Genomic DNA, 23,068 nt, shown 5'->3' with positions numbered 1-23,068 from the left:
AAGCTCGAAGGGGGAAACCCCGTGGAGGCTTGCGGGACCTCCCGTACAGCAAACAAGAGGGGTTCAAGCCACTTATCCCAATTTTTGGCGTCTTCCTGAACGAACTTTCGAATCATGGATTTTAATGTGCGCTTAAATCGTTCGACCAACCCGTCTGTTTGTGGGTGATAGACACTTGTTCGAATCGATTTAATGCCCAATAACTCGTTAAGCTCGCGAATAGTACGTGTGACATAAACGCCGTGCCCTGATCTGTGAGGATCTCCTTAGGGATCCCCACCCGGGAGATTAATTGAAACAGTGCACTTGCCACACTCTTAGAGGAAATAGAGCGGAGAGGCACTGCTTCAGGATATCGCGTTGCATAGTCCACCAGAACTAATGCAAAGGGATGTCCCCGTGCTGACCGCTCTAATGGCCCGATGAGTTCCATGCCAATTCGTTCAAAGGGAACCTGCATTAACGGTAGGGGGCACAATGGTGCTTTTGGGGTGGCCGGTGGATTCACCAACTGACATTCACGACAAGCCGCGCACCACCTGCGCACATTCTTGTGAATGCCCAGTCAGAAGCGGGCCATGAGACGGTTTAGTGTAGCCGCTTGCCCTAAATGCCCGGCCATTGGATTACAATGAGCCGCCTGGAAAAGCATTTCCTGACGGCTTCTAGGTATTAATAACTGGGTTGTATCTTGCTTTGCCTGGGCGTCTTGGATCACCCGATACAACTTATCTTTTAAAATTGAAAAATAAGGATAAGAGAGCGGTTGATCAGGGTGAAGAAGCTGTCCGTCAATAGAACGAACCTGGTCAAAGGCATTTTTCAGCGTTTCATCGCGGGACTGTTCCAGGGGGAAATCATCGCGCTCAGGGAGGATGTTTCGCTCGAGGGCACTCGGTTCCCCTGCAACAGGCTCTGGAGGTTCTGGTTCAGCCTCTCCCACCTGCGCAACCGCTACTCTAGCCTTCTCTCGTTTCCCCCAAGAGACTTCCGAACACAAATACCCCAATAATTTATTAAACAAGGGCCAATTCATACCCAAAATTATCGGATGCCTGAGGTGCGGATTATTGCCAACTCTATTCTATGCTTTTCTCTCCTGAATTGAATATCCCTTATGAAAATTAACCATGGTTTTACTACAAATAAAAACAAAAAACCATGGTTACTATAGTTAAACCATGGTAACCACAAATTAACCATGGTTTTGCTAAATTAACCATAGTTTAACCATGGTATTTGTAGTAAATCTGTGGTTATACAAATGGTAGTCAACACGCCAAAAAACCATGGGCTACTACAGTTTTACTATAATAAAACCATGGTTATTTTTCATAAGGGATCCACAGGCAAAATAGGATAATTCACCACTTCCCCATGTACACACCAGGCAAAATAGGATAATTCACCACTTCCCCATGTACACACCGAACCTTAACCATGCGGCTATTACCCAATGCCCTCGGATGAGTCAGACTTTGATGGATGGAGGATTAGTTACATCCTGAATCCACCAAAGCCTGATATATACCCCCCTTGATACTCACTGGTACTTGGTATAGGCCAGCTTGATCGAGGGCAGCCTGTGGCGCATCGGGGACCCGGATCAATGTCCCCACTTCCATCAGCGGACACCTATCAATAAAATGCCCTGCGTCCCCGCAGCGCCAACAGGCCGGCCCAGACTTTACCGCCGCCCTGGTGGCAGGAAGTGGGTCAAGTGATTGGCGAGGAGAGAGCGGAGAGGGCGTGGCTTGGGGAAAGGATCCCGTGGGCGAACTCCCACCCCTGGGAGGAGCCCTGGTCCCTGCTGCTGGTTCAGCCCCATAACCCATCCTCCACCTCGGGGCTAGCTTCGGCGGAAGCCCTCCACGGGACCTAGGATTTGGAGAGAGAGAGGGGAGGGGAGGAGAGAGAGGGAGAGAGAGAGGCAGATGGTAAGGGTTCGCCGACCCCTGGACACGCCACCATTTGGTCTTCCACCAGCTGGGTGGCCTGGTTCAGCGACGTCGGGCGGTGGCACTGGACCCGCTGCACTGTCTTCCTCGGCAGCTTGGCCACAAACTGCTCCAGTACCACACGATCGATCACGTCCTCGACATCGCTACTGTCGGCCATCAATCACTTGCGGCAGGAGTCCCGGAGCTGCTGTGCCATCACGAAGCGTTTATCCTGCTCCTCCTTGATCGCCAGCATGTGTTGGTGTTGTTCCTGATGAAGACCGGCGAGCGACTGGATGATGTCCGCCAATGGCGTACCTGACGGAGATTGCATGGCGGCGGCATTCTTCTTCCTTCCCGGGTTTCGGCGCCAGTGTGATGAGGTTCTACACAGTCTTAGTAGGAAGGAAGAAGACAGGGGTCGGCTTGTTGCTGGGACGCTCATTTATTTGAAGATAAAACAAGTAACGGTGCCCTCTTGGAACAAATAGTATAATAATGCACAATCACAGTCAATAACTCAGAATTCACTTTCTGTTGGTTTTTCCCAGCACTGCACGAGGTCCCAGCGTGTCTCTCTCTCCCTCTCTCTGCGGTGACTCGGCATATATCCGGTCTCTCTACACCAATTACTGCAATCAAACACACGTGTTCGTTATTTGCACGTGACCTACTTACACCTCGCTCTGCTCCCTCGTCTCTCTCCCGTTGCATATTCCGCCAAACCACGCCCCCCTCGCCACAATAACGTTGAAATAAAATTAATAATCTAGCTACAATTCCTTGCACTCACGAAGTTTGGCATGATTTGCCTGGAACGTTACAAAATCGTTTATCATAGTTTGAAGCTGTGACTTACAAGCTTAAAACCCTGCCTGGAATGCAGAATAACACAACTGTCCTACATGAAACAGTATCAAAACTGTAACATTATGAAATAAAAAGTCTTCCGATGATGTGGCAATAATTAAATTGAAGCTTTGGGGTGTTGATCGACTCCATCTACGTTTTGATTATCATTCTGAATCTAAAGCACTATTCGGACAGGACTAGTTTTCTAAACTACGTTTGAGTTTCGATTCTTACCACCTGACGTCTGTGATTTTCATGTACCAATTCGGACAGGACTAGTATCTCCGTGTTTATTACAGAGGTGGGAGGGTCTGATTTGTGCATCTGGGCGTCACAGAGATCACGCGCTCTGTATGCGTGCATTGCATTTATTCAGAATGATTGCCTTAGTATTATTACACAATAAATACTAAATGGCTAGTATAGCAAAACGATGTTAATGTGTGGTTCCTTTAGTTTAGCTTGTTTTCCTTTTTTTTATTATTAAATGTAATTAAAACATTATGTAACTGAGTACATAAATGAACATGAGTAATCTTACCTGATGCTGATATTACAATAGCCGGTATTAACAGTTTACGCGATCTTGCTCTTGATTTTATTATTTGTATTATTTTTTTATTATTATTTATTTGCCGCTAAGCAAATATATCAAACATCCGCACGGTAAGAGCATCTACGGTAATTCACATTGGCCAAAACACACAAGGAAACGCGTTGTGAAATAAAATATCACCGACAATCACAGACATTTGCATTCGGACGGGATTGGTTTTCTCGGAGGATCAGTGAGTTTGCTGAAAAATGGTAGGTAATTTGCTCTGGAATTATCACAGAGGTTGTGTGAGAAAAACAGAGACGTGGCAGATTCGGACGGGATTAAAGTAACCAAGTACGTCTGTGAAACGCAGATTTCTCTAACGACCCCCTGTAAAACTAGTCCAATCCGAATAGGGCTTAATTCATAGTCTTGTTTCAGCTTTTTGTTTAAAATTTTATTTCTTTATTTTTTTATGAAACTTAGCCACATTAAAGTTAAAAAAAAATATTTAAGAAATAAAAAAAAATACCCTGTTCTTTCTTTGGATGTTTTGTATGTTCAGATATTCCTATAACAAAATATATACAAGATAGCCCAGATAGCACACGTACATCTGTAAGATGTCTGTTAAAGATCTTTTGATCTGGAAAGCATTTGCTGTCTTAAAACGTCTGACAGACGTCTTTCAAACGTCAGTTTTGCATACATTCTAAATCATAAACATCTTAAAGACATCTAATAGACATCCATTTGACATCTAAAAGGAAACGTCCTAAAGACATATTGCAGATGAGCAAACACTCTAAAAAATACGTCTTGCAGATGTAAATTCACACGTCAAATAGACGTCTCCAAGATATATGTCTGCTATCAGAGTGTATACTTTCTACATAAAGAATACTTAAAACATACTTGAATTCTACTTAAGTATATTTAATAAAATAAACTTGAAGTATAATACTTTTTGGTAAGGGCGCTGAAAATCTCAGTGTCGATTTTGGTATTTAATGCAAAATGGGCTGGTTTAGCTACCCAATAGAGATCATACTTCCTTTATCACACCTTGATGTGGCTTTCATTTTGCACTGAAGTGGAATAGATAGGCCTTATACTCATGGTCTTAATGAGAGTAGACGATTCTCCCCCATGTATGATGTAATCCATGCCTATTGTTTCTTGTAAAGTTAGATGTGAGAGATCAAGAGGTTAGAAAAACTGAATCACTGTGTATATGTGGTTAGATCTCTTAAGGCTGATTCACACTTAACTTGGTGACACTAAAAAAAGAGTAACAGACAAGTTTGTTGTGTTTTGTCTGATAAGTGTGTAACATCTGTTGGCATTGGACGGTGCTTGTTTTAATCAACTGAACATGATGGATGTTGGATAGCACCAAACTGTTTGTCAGGTCTTGAAATGTCTGAGAAGAGTCGTCTTGTACTTGGCTGGATCTCGGTATTTACGTCCTAACTCACTTTTTACACACACAAATTAATGATTATGAACATAATAATGTAGTACTATTTTAATAACGATAATAGTTTGTACTATTTGTGTACTATGCTTTTGTTACTGAAAACTATTTGATTTGTATACAATTATATCAAGTTCTAGTTCCCATAATCCTTTGCTTCAGACTCTAGGAGTGAATTTTGAGTTGTTTTATATGTTTTTGCATAAGGTTGATATAGAGAGTGAGTTGTTAATTTTTTATGTATTTTTGTGATGTAGAGCAGAGCCTGTGGTTTAGCTACTCACTGCTTTATTTAAAAAGCAGTTATAATTGCAGTTGTTGATACGGTGGTGGTCTCTCTGGTTATGTCATCACATGCATGTGAACTTGATAATTGTAGCACTTACTCAACTGGAGAAACACTTACTTGGTCTTTTTAATGTGGTTTGCATGTTTGATACAACTGAGAAGTTTCTGAAAACCTTACATTAGTCACCTGACAACTTTTTTACCATTTACATTTACACTTTTTGTGATTCAGTATAGTCACGTTTGCCTCCATTAGATGATTGCTCGGTGAGCCATTAATCCACAGTCTTCCCCAGCCCGCAACACTACAGAGAGTATCCACACTGGTCCCTTTGTCCATTAATTATTTCTAAAGAAACACAAAAATGTATAAAAGGCTCCATTACCTAGTATCTTACGTTATGGCCCCGTGGAAGCAGTTTTTTGTAAAAATAGGCTAACGATTGCATCATAACCTGCGACTCTTTGTCGCACAGTAGATAAATTACCATATGGACAGGAGGAGAAGCTCGCAGGCAATCTTTTACTGTCTATGAGGCTATCGGGGGGATGTGGAGGCATGAAGTCAAGGGAGATACTTAATCAAAATGCTCCTGTTCACGCTTGCCTTCTCTGCAAGATTCAGTGGGTGATTCCGATTTCTCTATTACACAGCTATTAGAAGGCTTACAATTGTCAGACAGGTTGTTAACGTGACATCTACATCATCAAGCTCAGTTTGAGTCTGCGCAGTATGCCCGACCCTCAGGAAGTGTGTGCTTCTAATTGATTCCCCTTGTCTTGGTTGAATCCAATGGGGTCGCTGTGTCCATTTCTTTTAAGGTCTATGGTTACTACTTAATGCGCAGGATGGCTGCTCCTGAGATTGCAGATCCCACGGACACATTTAAGTCTCTTGTGTGGGAACATGTTGGTTTTTCAGTGGAGTACAGGAATGGAATTTGTGTCGTAAACAAAGCACACACAATCTTTCGTAACTGTTCCTCAAAACTTACTTATACGTCAGGAAACACATCTAATATGCAAGCGCATCTCCGGAGACATCACCCCAACATTGATATGGCACACGTAAGAAGCCTCAAAAACAGGCATAGGCAATAGGTGTTTTCATGGCACCAGATATGCAGCCGTTTTCCGTTGTTGATAATGACGGATATCATTCATAACGCATACAAAAATGAACCGACACTCAGTGAAAACATGTCTTATAATATGAGGTTCCATTTGTGCCAAAATTATGTCGACATGTTGTCTGTCTATGCTATGTGTCGTCTCAACTTTCTCCTGTCATCTGTCATTGTCGTTTGACTGTGTCATCTTGCTTGTCAATGCTGCATGTGGCATGACTGTGTTTTTCTCATTCTGTCGTTACTATGCGTCGTTCCCCTCTGTCGTTACTATGTGTCATCTTCCATGTCAGGAACATAGCCAGTAATGGACCAGGGTGGCACTGGCCCGCCCACATTACTCACTGCCCCGCCCATGCAAGTTTAATTAAAATTAATTTGTAGTTCATTTTTATTATTCTAATTTAAGAAAATATATTAATATAAACCTGATTTATTGTTGACTGGTGTGTATGTTTAATTTGTTTTCTGAATAAAATGGAATTGTTGAAGCAAGTTGTAGAAACCTCCCTCCGGAATGTAGGTTGATATGTTACTAGGGCAACAGGAAGACTCTGAGCTGCGGGCTCTGGCGGCCTTTAGCCAGTGTAATAACATAGCCATAATAATGGCTAAACCATAGACTGTATGGGCTAAACCCGTTTCTATAATGTTTTATAAAAATAAAAATAAAAGAGTTGAGGATGAAGACACGCCACTGCCTTCATCTGTCGAGTCCACCCAGCCCAGTTCTTCAGATTCGAGTCGATTAACGCATGTACGTGTTATGAGTAATTTTCTCCTGATAAACCCGTAAAGAATTTAAATTACACTTTCAGTTTTGATCGTACAGATAAGAGCAATACATCAATCGAATCTGTAAAGGGTCTACTTTTTTTGTATACAGACATAATAACAACAAAACTTTGTGCACTTATAAAATAAAGATAACAAACAAGGTGTGCTGTTTGAAGCCTTTGTCTGCGCTGATCTTCATTTAAAAAACACGTCATTAAAATGAACTGCTACTCAGTGAATACTCAACAAAGAGACACGAGAGATATATCTAGGAAAAACTATAGTATTAAGAAGGTGTGGTATCTCAAAAGCCACCTCAACTCTGACAGATTGGGGAAGGAAGGGGGGGGACTGATAGTGGTCATGTAATCTTTATTTATTTATAATTTATTATTATTATTATTATTATTGTTATTGTTGTTGTTAAGTTAGTGTTCATAAACGAGTTATGTATGGTCTTTTAAGAATCTCAAGTTAATAATAAAACAATTTACGAAAAATATTTTTAAAGCTTGTGTCATGTGATGCCCCCCTAGTTGTTGTGAATGGTTGGTGACCCTATGCGTCGTTTCATATATACATGACTATCGAAATGCATGTTCTCTTCCCTATTAAACTTAATTTGTGTAACATTTGAATAAAACTGTTAAAATATAATATATCAGACACTGCTTACCTCCTTTTGCCATCAATCAACCACTATATACCACTTCCTCTGAACGTCACATGGGGTGGGGCAACGCGATAATCCACCTGAGTCCATTTTGTCTGATGCCTATTGTATGAGACCTGGGCTGCATACGAAAACTTAGGCAATGACTCACTGCCTTGCTGTCTAATCAGGTAATGACTTTGCAGGCAGTGTTTTTGCCCAAAGGCACCTCATGAAACGGATTTCGGACAGGCTTCTGAGGCGGAGAAATGGTTTAATGATCTACAGCAAAATATAGAGAGCTTTGGTTATAACTGTAAGGGTCCTGCCCGGTTAAGCACCCATACCTGTTCCAGATTAACGATCTCATCAAGACACCGTATAAAAGAAGTCTCAGTACCTCAGTTCCTGGTCAAGCCTCCAACAGGAATCGACCACACGATCTTGTCTCCAACTCACCTTGTCTTCACGAAAACACCAGCAGTAATGTATACTTACATTTGAGAAGTTAACCTGTATGTCTTTTTTCTCCTGTCTCCAGAACGCTCTTGGCACTATCCGTGATCTGAACTCTCCTACATACCTCGATATCTCCTGAGTGCCCATGTGATTCTTCGACCATTGAGCTTCTACTGCAAAGAGAAGAGACAAGTATTGATATTCACGTATTGTGTGGCTTTGACATCTCGACACGTAACGAACTCACCTGGCTTTCACAGAAGCGAATTCACCTGGCTTCCACGGACATGAACCCCACAGAACCCGCACTAAGATTACACTTGCTTACCTCTCCTGAACCCTTGTCTAAATAAAGACTGTGTTGAATTCACTTACCTCTGCCTCCGTGTACTATCCTGACAATAACTAAGTGGATAGTTGATTACTGCAATATTAACTTCTCGCTAGAAATGACATAAAAAGTGGAAAACATTGTTCAGAAACATACATTTACACACAAACTTACCACCAACCGCTACTTTCTGAAGCCATCTTTATTTTTTGGCTTACTGGTCACAGAATGGAACGCACAGGATTGTGGGATATCAAAGGCAGCGAAGGATACATCTATGCTGCCTTCAAAAACCGACCAGATGAAGGCATCTCAGAAGACAGGAAATGAAGCTGACGTTGATTTGGGCATGCCTTGATGTCTTTCTACCTTGGAATGCGTCCTCCGAAGGCAGCATTTTTCAGTTTTCGGATGCAGCCCTGACACCTGATGACATTTTTCCTGAGACCTGAAGCTTTTCAGTCTGAGGGATGACGCCTTTTCATTTAATGACTGAGGTCTGAGGATGTCCTAAAATGTACACCGTGTCGTCTTCCATGTTGACACATGGTAACGACAGAGGGAAACGACGCATAGCATAGACATGGAAGACGGCACATAGTAACGACAGAGGGAAACGATGCACAGTAATGACAAAATGAAAAAATGACACAGTCAAACGACAAAGACAGATGACAGGAGTAAATTGAGACGACACATAGCATAGACAGACAGCATGTGGACATACTTTTGGCACAACCTCATATTATAAATACATCTATAGAAAGCTGTAAATGACTACTTAACAAAATAAAACAAATCTAAAACAAAAACTCTCATTATAATAATAATCTGTGAAGATCTTCTCTGCGCGTCTAATGAGGAAATCGCGAGATAGGAAACTTCATCCTTGTGATACAGACTCAGAAAAAAACTAGATTATTAGTAAATAATTCAAATATCTCCATACTATTTACCACTGTCACATTTATGGTAATGACTTTTGCCGGTGCTTTGCGGCAAGCTTGAGCCTATTGCGTGTATTTGAACGCCGAACTGTTCAGCTGGGCTGCTACTGGAGTACACTAAACACTGTCAAGTCGCTCTTCACAGTCACAGTAGCGCGGTCTCGCGTTGTTTCCACCAGCGTGGCAATTTTGTTTCATCACTTATTAATGGATGTCTAAAATGTAAAAGTAAGGAGAAGTCTAAAACAGGCTTTAGGCCTGGCCCGCATCTGAGCAGTTAAATGTGGCATCCAGAAGTGATGATCCTCCAGCAAAAAAAGGTATCTCTGAATTGTTTGGAAAGGTATTTCCAGTGGAGTCAGGCACTGCTGCACGCTGTAATGATTATCATATCAAACGTCTCCATATCAAATGATGAAAGATACTTATATATATTTTACTTATAATATATTTAATTTTAGTTTACTCAGGTATGCTGACTGCACTGAAAATGTGAAGCCAAAGTTAATAAAGAAAAAGACAAGTTATTTTTGTTGTTATAATTAAAGGGGGGATGAAATGCTATTTCATGCATACTGAGTTTTTTACACTGTTAAAGAGTTGGATTCCCATGCTAAACATGGACAAAGTTTCAAAAATTAAGTTGTACGTTTGAAGGAGTATTTTTGTTCCCAAAAGTCACAAAAGAAGTGTGTTTTTGGTTGCCAGGGCAAGACAACCCTGCACAGATAACAAAAAAAAAAAAAAAAAAAAAAACAGCATTAAGGGACCAGTGGATGGAGTTTATTTTTACAGAGCATCAACGAAGTTGTGCAAGTGTTTTTGTTTGTTCCCTGCATTTCTTCAGCCTCGGGTTCTGATTCTGGGTCATAAATAAACGGCTGAATCTGACTGTTAGGCATGGTTTGTTTTGGATGATGGTTTTTTTTCCTCACGGTAATGTCACAACTTCCAAACGCTCTCAACGCAAAAGCCTACTGGCGCTCGTGATTCTTTAGCTCCGCCCAGACGTCACGCCTCCAGCCGGTCGTGTTTTTCCGGGAAAAATCGGTACAGACTATCTTTCTCTTATGAATATAATAAAACTAAAGACTTTTTGGAGTTATGAAGGATGCAGTACTACTCTATAGGTACTCAAGATTAAAGATATTGAGTGAAAACAACCATTTCACCCCCCCTTTAAGTTAAGTGAATCTATTGTTCCTTAGGATTGCTGGTAAAATGACATGAACCCTGCCACCACAGCAAAACGACCGAACCGAACTGTGGCTCCAAAATCGTAAACTAAACCGAACCATACCATTGGTGTATCGTTACACCCCCAATATATATGTGTGTAGTGAGGATCAACACTCAAACCCAAAAATGCAATAAGAAAACCCACTATAGAACTTAAATCAAGAACAATTTAACTCTCATTTACAAATGCAGGAGGTTTCAAAGTCTTTTTAGAGGGAGGGAGCCAAAACAACAAATGTAACCTATCTACCTGATAAAAACGGGAAACTAACTAACTATCTTCTAATTAGCTACCAAAAAAAAAAATTTTTTTACTAACTCCCTCGCTAACATAAACAGGAGAAATCAAGTCCAGAAAGTCCAGTCCCACCAATAACTCCATCCCATATTAGCAATACAAATTATGTAAAGAACTTAATTAAAGGAGCGTTAATTTATTAATTTACAAACAGAAAACAGGATATGTTATTGTAGAGGTGGCAGGAGGACTAACACAATCTCACCAAAGAGAACCCAATCAACAAAGTATAGTTCATGAACAACAAATGAGCCCTTCTAGGGGAGGAAGTGACACAGTCACACTGTTCAGTGGGGAAAATGCAGCTGTAATTTCTGCTGTTCCCTCTTATCCTCTGATCAGAGTTAACAACCAGTCATTGGTGACAGATGGAGGCCATTGTCTATTACTCACAAGTACAGGAAGTGAGAGAGAGAGGACAAAAACAAATATGTTCTGGGATGTTCTGGGAAATGGTGACGGAATGTGAAATTGTGACAAAAAAAAAAAAAAAACATCAAATGTGCAACCGTCTTTCAATATTTCACTATATTCTTCCCTGAGCTTAGACAAGTTGATATGTACCTCTTCCATCTCAAGAATGTGCACTTAATCGCTGTAGTGCGTGGCGCCACTATCCTAGTGTTTAGCTTAGCACCATTCTTTCCTTAGGAACCCAACAGGGATGACTATAGAAGCTACCAAACACTTCCATGTTTCCCTATTTAAATATGGTTACATGAGTAAGTATGGCGACACAAAATAAAACGTGGCGATTTTCTAAACGAATTAAAAATTATGACTATAATGTATGGCGGAAGAGCACTTCGCAGCACTTTGACCCACTTTGCAGCACGTGCCGAAATATCATCACTCCTTAATAATCACCACGTTTTATTTTGTGTCACCATACTTACTCATGTAACTACTTATGTAACTGTCTTTAAATAGGGAAAACATTGAAGTGTTTGGTGACTTCTAAATTAATCCCTGTTTGGATTCTAATTACATAAATGGTACCAAGTTAAACTGTAGCATAATGGTGCCGCTCTACAGCGATTGAGTGCACACTCTGAGACGTGAGAGGTAGGTATCAACTCATCTAAGTTCAGTTCAGTTTAAGGTGAAACTTGATAGCAGCAATATGAGGATGAACAATAGTGTTATATAAACTGATCGTGTGCTGCATTCATCCAATCAATGACACTGACACTGACACCCCCCCCCCCATGAAATATTGAGTGTGACAATGAAGACACTTCATGTTTTATGATTGCGAAGTGATAATTTTATTGAAAGATGACATGCAGAAAAATTCAAGAACTTAACTCACTTCACATTTCTAATTGTGCTGTTAATCCATGGAATATATGGAGAAATCTTTAGATACACATTAGGTTTCTCAGGTGAATTGCAGAGTAATTGATTTCCAAAAGCTGTGACACCAATTGCAGTGTGTCCACAAACCAAAGGACCCCCAGAATCATACTGTTAAGAAAAGAGAAATAGTCAATGACATACATTGTATCAGGTGAAACTCAGTTCATAAATTCATGTAAGAAGTGTGTGAATCATCTTTTGTACGTACACGGCAGGATCCACCATAGCCATATGCGCACATCATCTGTGTTTGTGAGAACATATTTCCCCACCTCTTGTAACATTCACTTTCATTCATTATAGTCACGTTTGCCTCCATTAGATGATGGCTCTTTGGGCCTTTAATCTTCAGTTGTCCCCAGCCCGCAACACTACAGAGAGTGTTTGCCTCAACATGTTCTCCATTCTTTGGTAATGAAATCGATTTAACATAGTTGTTGTTAATGTTGACTTTTTCCTGTAACTGTAATTCAAAACAACCATTATTGCTCATTATTAACAAACATATTTTATTTAATTATATTTTATAAGACTGAACTGCAGTTGATTAAACTGCCATTTGTGAAGTTGAGAACAACTAAATGTATCACAGACTGTTACCTTCAAAAGCATGATGTCATTGAAATTAATATCAACACTATAGCTTGGATGTTGGATGTAGGACTTCACTCCAATATGATCTGACTTCTTACTTTCCCTTAAGTCATGAGCACCAACCACAACCGTCAGAGTCTCATTTCTGTTGAAAGAGAAAGTCATGATGCTCAGTTTTATCATACAATGCACTGCAGTTACCATGCCAGTCAAAATGATTGTAACTAGACAAAAACCCCTCACCTGTTCCAGCAATGTGCAGCAGTCAAGACCCAGTGATCAGAAATGAGGGATCCACCACAGACATGTATCCCATTCGATTGAATAGAAACCATGTAAGGTCTGGAGTGGGGTTTTGTTTCATTGCCGTTCACTATACCCACATTCACATGAGCTGAGAGAGAGAGATATAAATTTACGTGATCTTATCCAAAACATACCATTCATAATTAATGCTGTTTTATAATGAGTCTCACCAGTGAGGGTCAGGTGTGGCAGCAGAGAGGCCAGCAGGAGCAGAGAGATGATGGTCATCATGAACACAATCAGTGAGCTCTCACTGACAAAACACTGTATAAATATAGTTTGAAGGTGGGCGGAGACAATGGGGTTTCACCTACAGGTAGATCATGTTTTTCTTGCAAAATGAGCAAAACAGTGATGAAAAGATATCGTTCCTGTTAATACTTCTGGTCCTACCTTCAGTGAAAAGATAATCAAGATGATAAAAATTTAAGCATGCATGCATGCATGCATGCAATTTTTGCTCTTTAATAATTTACAGTTCATAATACATCTGCAGTTTGTATCCTACAAAAGCACAGTCTTTCCTAAAAGGCCAAGATCTGTTTTAAATGCAGGATGTTCAATCTGATGAGGACAGATTTTTCTCTCCTACTTCTTATGCCATGGAGTCATGATGACAAATAGACACTGAGCAATAAGTAAACTTAATCAGTTCATATTATAAAAAGTTATACTGTACAGCTTTCTAAAATTCAAGATTTTTTTGTATTATTTTATTTATTTCAAAGACTTTTGCAGCATATCTCAGCAAAATAAATATGTCAAACAGGATATAAATGACAAATTCCAATTTTTTATGAGATTACCTTTCATAAAAAGCTAAATCTTTCTCATGCTCTCCCCTCAGTGCTCGCACATGTACCCATAGACTCTTTCACAGAAATCACCGCTTTCCATGCTATTTCTTCAATAAAATAGTTTTGCAACTGAAAAATGGCATTCCATTTCTCAGAATAGGACCAGATATCGTAGATCAATAGATGAGCAGTTTACCTATCATTCTGTGGGATCTTTTGAAGGGCTGAATATCACCCCGACCAATCATTAAAATTCCCCCAGAGAACTGCTGCATTTCTCTAGTCTTATTAGCTTTTAGTCTTGAAAAGCATAGGCTCACAAACACACAAAGGGGTTGGAAGCGGGGAGGAAATGTGAGTTTAAACACTGTGAAAATGTTAGAATTCACATTAGTTGACTACATCTTTACATCTATTTGAATGTACTTCGCCAGGTCTTCTTTGGGCTGTTACACAGACCAAAACAGAGATCAACATTCTGGAATGCATATTTTCGAAGAAGAATAACTGACTGTAGTATTGTTTTTCAGAAAGAAAAAAAAAAGTATTTTAACTTAGCATGTTTTTTAACCCATTTGTGCCCAAGTGTTTCTGGTTTCATGCATACGCATGCTAATATGTGAATACGTTCTGCATCTAATTTCCCCAGGTTTTGTTATTTTTATTTATTTATATTTATTTATTTATTTGTTTATTTTTTTTCTATCTTATTTGAATGTGTGGCAACTATAATTGCCAGAGGGCAAATATGTTCACCCCTTCAGTGTCAAATTTGAATAGGAGGAGACCATTTGGCATCTAACTTAAAATAACTGCTATCAAGAGATCAATCTTTATTCTTAAAAAAAAAAATATCATGCATAAATGTAAAAACAAACATTTGATGCAAACCCCTCCAAAAGGCTGCATCTATATTATAATCTCTTAAAATTTAAAACACAATAAATCCATTAGTCTTAAAGTGGTAGAACATAGAGCAGAATAAAGTTTAGCAATTAATTTGCCCCAACAGGGTAATGAAAAAAATACATAAAAATAAATAGAATTAAGAAAATATTACATCTGTATAATAAAAATGTATATCTGAAAGAAAATTATGCATTTAATTGTTTGTTTACCAACATTCAGCAAACTGCAGTCATATTTGCGCTCAACAGAAGAAAGAAACCTATAGGTTTGCAACTTGAAGGTGACATGTTGAACTTTACATCACTTAAGCAGTGAAGGTACAAGTAGTTTTATAAAGGTTCATAAACATATTTGCGTGCTAAGAAATTGGTCGATCCGCTTTGTCTCTCCAGGAGTGTTGTTGCCTCACTGGACAAAGACTGAATGAAGTCTGAACAAAGATGATCTCTTTCCTTGCAGACTGGAGGCTCAGAACTTGGTCATATCTGTTGCTGCCTCAAAGCTAAAAACGTACAGGTAGGTCTTGGTATCTGTTATTGCCTCTTCCTTCATGAGCCCGAGGCTCAGAATATTGGTGATCTGTTGCAGTCCTTCCCTTCACAGAACTCAGACCGGAGGTTGATCTGTTAGTGTCTCCTGGATGTATTAGAGACTCAGAACCGAGGTTGATTGTCTCACCCTTGCAGGCCGGAGACTCAGAACTTGCTCTGTTAGTGTATTTTCCCTGACAAGAATCAGAACTAAGAGTTTCCTTTGGGAATGTGCCTTTATCCCTTTCCAATTGCAGGAGGAGGAGATTGCAGTCTGGCAGTTCTCCATTCCCAGGCTGTGAACATGATGTGGCCTACCCATCTTTCCTCCTGTGGAACTTATTTGCATAGTCTAAACACACATTCAGAAAAGTGTCACTAAAGTTTTGCCAGTGTATTTCTCAATTACCAAACCAAAACCATAATACATTTGGCAATATTACGAACACTTTAAATCCAAACATTATGGGAAAAGATTAAACTGTCATAAATACATCTTTTGGTCCATTAACCTGATAACTGTCAGTCATTTTCTTGAATGTGCATGATACACACCTAAATTTTTATATTTCATGTCTGAAAACATTCTGTAACATGATTTTGATGTTCCATTTACATGGTAATGCAATGTCTGATTTTAAAATGGGTTTTGAAGGATGAATTTTGAGATTTTATGTTTTCAAGTGATATATAACTTCTGATGATTTCTAAAATGTGATAGAGAAAAAGGCAACGAGGAAGTCTTATTTTTAAACAAAGGTCAAAACTCCTTTTGTAATGTAGATTTCTGAGGGTGCACTCTTGTCATAAATTACTATTACTTTTCCTACATAATTTTTAACAAAAAATATTGGTATAATATATATTTGGGAGTCTTAGACCTTTCCAACGATATATAGTTTGTCAAGATTAGATTAAATTTGATTCTAATATAGTATAGTCAACGTAGGCGTCCCGTATACGGGACGGGGTGACATTTAACAGGTTAACAGATGAGTTAGCATAAGATGTTGCACTAAATGTCGCTGTCACTGAGATTACTAATTTCTCTGAATAAGTATAAGATGTTTATCGTAGTTTGCATCAGTTTAAAGTTTGAGAACATATTTATGAATGGATTTGGATGAAACTCTTTGATCCCTCTTTGTTTTACCCATTGCTATTACGTATGTCCAGAAGTCCTACATAATTACTATGGCGGTCACAGTTCAAAACCTGAGGAATCAGTCTGTTGGTGGGTGAAGGGCTGAAATTGCATTATGACCAATAGGAAGTCCTGTCCCTCCTGTACCCAAGGTATTCTTCTTACCCTCTAAGAGGTACTGTATCTTGCTGTTGTCCTGGCATCTTTATCTGATGGCGTTGGACAGTTAGTTTGCTTATGTTAGTCCACCGAGATCCAATCAAAATGTAGCTAACCTTTTTGCCCCTTTGCCCTGTTCAGCTGAGGTGCCCATCTTACCAACCAAATATATCTAATATAGATAACACCAAATTTGCTATTGTTGGCACACTTTGTAGAACATAATACATATTTAAATGACACACAGAGAGAGAGAGAGAGAGAGAGAGAGAGAGAGAGAGAGAGAGAGAGAGAGAGAGAGAGAGAGAAGGGAGGTGGCTAAAGGCAGTTCAACATTGCAAACATGAATACAAAGATCCAGCAAGCCAGCAGGTAAATCATAATATAGTATACTTAGCAGTTTGTCACACTTTAATTATTGTACTTAAGTATATTTCCTATTATAATCACCTGCCTTGATACTAGTAATCTACAACACATATTTTTTTAAACCATATTAATAGTAGGCCTATAAATAGTTAATAATATAGTATAAATGTTCTAAATGAGTTGTTTATTAGTATATAATATAGATTTATGCTGTAAACTATTAAATTAAATGTCTAATACTTATAGGGGATAGAGGGGTAAGATTAGCCACTTTTTACTAATGTGGTCCCCAAGATAAGGGGAAATGACGCAGAAGTACAAAGAAAGTATCTATCCTATCCAAACGAAGTATCATTTTTATTTTATTTTTATACAAGAAAACATCTAGAAATGTGGCTTTATATATATTAGCTTTATGTAGCTCAGTTTGCCCGGGGTTTGGGGTAAGTTGACCCAAGTGTAGTTAGTGGGTAAGATGCACCATCTGTGTGTAAAATGACCATCTGACCAAATCTGTTCCAAACCCATGTGATAAAATTAAAAACTACTTAAAAATATCCTTTTACAGACAGTCACATTTATTTTTTAAAGATAACGTTAACAACATAAAACCAACCAAATGAAGTTTAAATTTCAATATTTAATTGTTTGCATCTCTGAAACAATATGTTGAACACCAGTTGTAGCCTTCCTAAAAACAGACTAAAAAGAGAGTTTGTTAGCCATTAGTGACTACAGGTGGAAATATCTTTATATATATATATATATATATTTTTTTTTTTTAGTTTTCATAGCAATATCTGGCAACACTGCCAGAACTTAAACTGATAGTAATCAAAAGAGCCCACAGACATGCTATTGCTGTCAGATATCCTGTTAGATACCACATCGCTAAGCAAATGCAAATGCAAATGCAAAAAAAAAAAAACCTTCATGATATTATCTGTAAGATATGTTAATAACACTATCAAAAAAGTAGCATATAACACTAGTGCAGAGATCTGTAGAACAAGAATGTTCCGTCTATGCTATTTCATATTGTAGTAAAATTGTAGTAAGAGCCCTAGACTAAATTATTATCTGCATAGCAATGGTCATTTATGAAAACTATAAGAGTAATAGACCTATGTATTGCTGAATTAAACAAGCGATAACATTATATACCCCTAACCTAAAGTAATGGTGCAATGTGATATCTTTTAACAATGCTCAGTCCTACAAAACAGTGAAAACATCTTTCACAAACATCTACATATCTGTCTCTTTTAGTGTTTAGTGTATATAATGAGTGGGGTTATTATAGCACAATTCCCACCCAGACCACACTAATTTTCAACCCTGGATACGGCCTTGGTGCCTTCCATTCCCCCAATGTGTTTCTCCTTTTCACAGTCTGGCAGAAATTATGCATGGTTCCAAAATACATGGTCACATGACATTAAAAGAGTACAGTTGCCAAGGTGCAGGGGGTGGGTCAACTTACCCCACTCTCCCCTACCTCCATTGAAGATGAGACAGAAGCAGGCTCTGAGAGTGAGGGAGAGCCCACTCTTATCAAAATATTTACAATAAAGTCTAAGTTTAATTGTATATTTGAAACAACTGGATAATTTGTATTAATAAGCACCCACCTTCTTGTGCCCTCTTTTTTGGTTTGAGCCACTGCCTCTCAACATGTCTGTGCATGGCCCTGGTGGTCAGAGAGGGGCCCCACCATAAACTGGGCCCTGGAATGTGCTGTCCACTACACCTGAAAGAAAATTAGGCTTTTTTTTAGGCCCATAGTATATAAAAGTGAAATCACAACACATGGAGGGGCCTAGTCCAACACAGGGGCTGACCGATAGGGGATGCATGCAAGTGCTGGACATCAACAATGCTGGAGGAACCCAGGGTTTGAACTGAGGAACTCACCTGAGGGGAATAGCGCACGAATCCAGTCCATGGAGTGGAATGGCGCAGCAAGCAGATTGACACTGAGCAGGTCATTTTTCTGAAGGGATAAGTCCCTGGGAGAACACAGGCTCTACATGGAGATTATAAAATCTTGCAAATCTTGTGTTAGGTGTCGCCCAGACCGCAGCTCTACAGATGTCTGTTAGCAAGGCACCATGCGCCAGCACCCAGGAGGAGGCTACACTCCTAGTTAAGTGAGCTCTCACCCCGTATTGAGCCTGATAAGTCAGGAAAATAGCATCCGCTATCCAGTGGGATAAACTCTGCTTGGGGACAGCCTTTCCCTTCTGCTGGATTCCATGACAGACAAAGAGCTGGTCTGAGGTCCTGAAGCACTGAGTTCTGTTTACGTAGATGTGGAGTGCACATACTGGACAGAGCAGTGCCAGGACTGGGTCTGCCTCCTCTGGGGGCAGCACTTGCAAGTTCACCACCTGATCAATAAAAGGAGTGGTGGGAACTTTGGGCACATATCCAGGCCAGGTTCTCAAGATAATGTGAGAGTTGGCTGGCCCGAATTCCAGGCACACTTAATCAAATGAAAATGCCTGTAGGTCCCTGACCCTCTTAATTGAAGCCAAAGCCATCAGGAGCACAGTACTACTGTTTTTATATAAACAGGTAAATCATTTATTAAGGTAATTCTGTAATTCTGTCTTACTTATGATGTTTATAATAGAGAACAAAGTTATGTTGTGATGTTCTAACATTACCCTAAAAAAATGCTTCAAAGAAAAGGGGAAATGTTGTGTCTGCAGAGGCAATGTGTAACCACTAGATGGCAGTGAAGAAAGGAGAAAGAGGAGAGTAGTAAAAGAGATGAAAAAGATACACACTCATGTCTGTGCTTGCTTCTTGATTTAATTAGAACACTTTTAAACATCACACACACACACACACACACACACACAAACAATGTGCCTTTTCATTTTGCTCCATTACCAAAGGAATTTTAAAGGGTTCATATGATGCTGCTAAAATTAACATTTTGTGTATTTGGTGTGATGATATGTGTTTATGTGGTTTAAGGTTCAAAAAACATTATTTGTCACATACATTATTGTTTCTCCTCTATGATCTGTCATTCTGAAACAAATCAATTTTAACAAAGCTCATCATTCTGAAAAGTGAGGTGTGCTCTGATTGGCCAGCTAACCAGTGCATTGTGATTAGCCGAATACCTAAGGCGTGTGACGGAAATGTTACTCCCCTTATCATATTGTGATGTCATGTCTGGGAGTGACAAGACCAAAATATCCAATGGGGACATATTTAAGGATTATGGATTATAAGGATTTTTAAATTGATTTTTTTATTAATTTTTTACATGTTACACTGCATCGTACCGCTTTAACATAAAACCGTGTCTGTATTTGTGATCAGAGAAACGACAAACAACAAGTGCTACTCACTGCTCAAAACTCACGTTTGAATCATTAGTGGCAAATCCTTTAAATATGTAACCGTACTGGTTGTCAGAACAGAACAGCCAGCATTGTAGTCTAGTCTCCCAGAATCACTTTAAGTGTTATAAAGTGTCCAAATACACTACTCGTTACCACAATGTGGGAAGAAGAACATTGATAATTTGAACATTTCACTTTAGTTTTCATGCTAATAATCATGAACTATCATTATCAAGAATTTATTTGGCTTTTATATTATTATGGTAAAAGTCATTTTGGTTAATTTAATTCTGTTCAGTAGCAGTAGCAGTACTGTTTCATGGGGGTGCAATAATAAGAACTACTTACACATATTGATGCTTCACACATGATTAGTTTATTAAACATTCAAAGAAAGACTTCATCCTTTTTCATTGCAAAAATCACTTAAAATTTGCAATTATGGAGTGGATCCATGGGAGATATGCTGAAATCTTTGCATAAACTTCAGGTTGTTTAAGACTGTTGCAGGCTGTTGGGTCACCAAAGGAAGTGACACCGACTGCAGTGTCTCCACAAACCAAAGGACCTCCTGAATCCCCCTGTGAAGAAACACATATCAATGACTAAAGTGATACTTCTCACTATGGATGGTCTCTAACTGATATTGTTTTACTTACGGTACAGCTTCCTCCATGGCCGTGGACACATATCATCTGTGAGGCTGAGTAGAAGTCCTTCCATTTATTTTTGCATTGTGTGTTATTCATGATCTTCACATCGACTTCCATAAGAAGATTGCTTTTTCCCCCATTTAATATCAGTTCTCCCCAGCCGGCAACACTGCAGACAGAATCAGCTTTGATGTCTCCCTCTTGTGTTGGTATGGAAATCTTATTGACAATCTTGTTTTGTTCGACTTCTTTCTCTAACTGTAATGCAGTAACATTATCATCATTAAAAGAAAGGCAGAATCATATATTATCTCACAAGTAATTGTTTTAATACCAGTCATTTGAACTACTGTTACCCTCAAAAGCATAATGTCATTCATAAAAGTTTGATTGTTAAAGTCTGGATGAATGTGGTATGACTTCACTCCAATGCGGACGGACCCTTTATCATTTTTTAAGTCATGTGCACCAACCACAGCTTTTAGCCCCTTATTACTGTGTAAGAAAATATTGTTAGTATAATGAACAATGGCATCATTATAGAAGTTTATTTATTCTCATTATTATTATAATTATTGCAGTTCATACTAAATTGCAGTCTTACTTGCAATGTGCAGCAGTCAAGACAAACTCATCAGAAATGAGGAATCCACCACACAAATGTTCTGAGGACTTCTGAAGAGAAACCATGTAAGGTCTGGAGTGGGGTTTTGCTTCTGTGCCGTTCACTATACCCACATTCACACGAGCTAAGAAAGAGAGAGAACTATTAATCAGTTTATTCAGTGCATACCAGTTAGTATAATATACTGTTATACAATGAGTCTCACCAGTGAAGGTCAGATGTGGCAGAAGAGAGACCAGCAGGAGCAGAGAGATGATGGTCATCATGAACACAATCAAACAATCAATAAGCTTCTGTTCCCAAAACACTTAATGAATATAAGGATGGGTGGAGACCTGTAATTTTTTTTTTTCTCAGCTTGAAGTGTCAAGTAACACTGATAGTGAGAAGATATAATTTGTATTACTTCTTTTCATCAGCATCAACTATTTTGTGAAACCACAATTAACAAGATGTAAGTGTAAGCATGCATGTGTGTTGCTCTGGATGTCAGAATATTGAAATTGATTTTTTTATTTATTTGTCTTGTAGTTATATTGAAACAGCACGTTTTTTAACCTTTACAAATAGGCCCCAAATTTTCTTTTTGTAACAAGTGGAAATTAATGATGTTGTGATCAACATTACGCTATTGACTGAGCTTGGATTGTGGCATATGCCGCTGAAAATTGCAGAACATTTTGCAGTATGTTGTGGCACCTTCAGTTGTGACTGACACGTGTCGCTTTCTGCCAAAGCATAATCCACAACCCCAATTCCAGAAAAGTTGGGGTGTTTTATGAAATACCATAAAATCAAGAATGTTATTTGTTAATTCTCTTTATTTTGTGAACATAATTATTTTTCATATAATGGCAGCACTAACGACCTACCTCTGCCTGCAGGAGGAACCACCCTGCAATGCAGAGAAGGGGCCGTGACACAATGTTATAGCAGTGAAGGTCAGGTGTGGCATTAGAGAGGCCAGCAGGAGCGGAGAGGTAATGGTCATCATCAGTGCCGTCGCTCCCTACAAGCAGAGGGCACCAACTCCCAGAGGGGGCAACATCCCCGCCATTCTCCCATCCGCGCTCGCGACCGCTCGCACCTCATGTTTTCGGCTGAATGTTCATAATTGATGGATGAACATCTATGCCCGGGTAAATGACATCAGCAATCCGGCGCAGAGAAAAGAAAACTAAAGATAGTCAAAAAAACAAACAAAAAAACAGGCATAAAGTTGGATTGACGTTGGACGTTCGAAAGTCTCAAATTTAGGGACCGTCTCTAAAGTTACATGTGATATTAGTATACACTTTTCTAACGTCAGCAGCATTTGAGGAGAATGACTTACAGT

General features: G+C 39.2%; 2 protein-coding genes across 2 annotated transcripts; both read right to left on the bottom strand.

Annotated features, from left to right (window-relative positions):
- Positions 1-12,185: 12,185 nt before the first annotated feature.
- Positions 12,186-13,442, bottom strand: LOC113093747 (duodenase-1-like). The gene is made up of 5 exons (XM_026259298.1): positions 13,355-13,442; positions 13,122-13,272; positions 12,885-13,023; positions 12,493-12,747; positions 12,186-12,392 (listed from the first exon to the last, which is right to left on the bottom strand). The coding sequence occupies exons 1-5, from the start codon at positions 13,413-13,415 to the stop codon at positions 12,234-12,236; spliced, it is 765 nt and encodes a 254-aa protein (XP_026115083.1). The 5' UTR covers positions 13,416-13,442; the 3' UTR covers positions 12,186-12,233.
- A 7,365-nt stretch (positions 13,443-20,807) lies between these two features.
- On the bottom strand, positions 20,808-22,560 carry LOC113093745 (duodenase-1-like). The gene is made up of 5 exons (XM_026259296.1): positions 21,938-22,560; positions 21,712-21,856; positions 21,464-21,602; positions 21,114-21,365; positions 20,808-21,035 (listed from the first exon to the last, which is right to left on the bottom strand). Exons 1-5 carry the CDS (start codon positions 21,996-21,998, stop codon positions 20,877-20,879), a joined length of 756 nt encoding a protein of 251 aa, XP_026115081.1. The 5' UTR covers positions 21,999-22,560; the 3' UTR covers positions 20,808-20,876.
- Between the last annotated feature and the right edge of the window lie 508 nt (positions 22,561-23,068).

Source organism: Carassius auratus, unplaced genomic scaffold (genome assembly GCF_003368295.1).
Source record: "Carassius auratus strain Wakin unplaced genomic scaffold, ASM336829v1 scaf_tig00215116, whole genome shotgun sequence".
Classification (NCBI taxonomy): domain Eukaryota; kingdom Metazoa; phylum Chordata; class Actinopteri; order Cypriniformes; family Cyprinidae; genus Carassius; species Carassius auratus.
The sequence above is the reverse complement of the archived record's forward strand: the minus strand, read 5'-3'. Positions and strand labels throughout refer to the sequence as shown.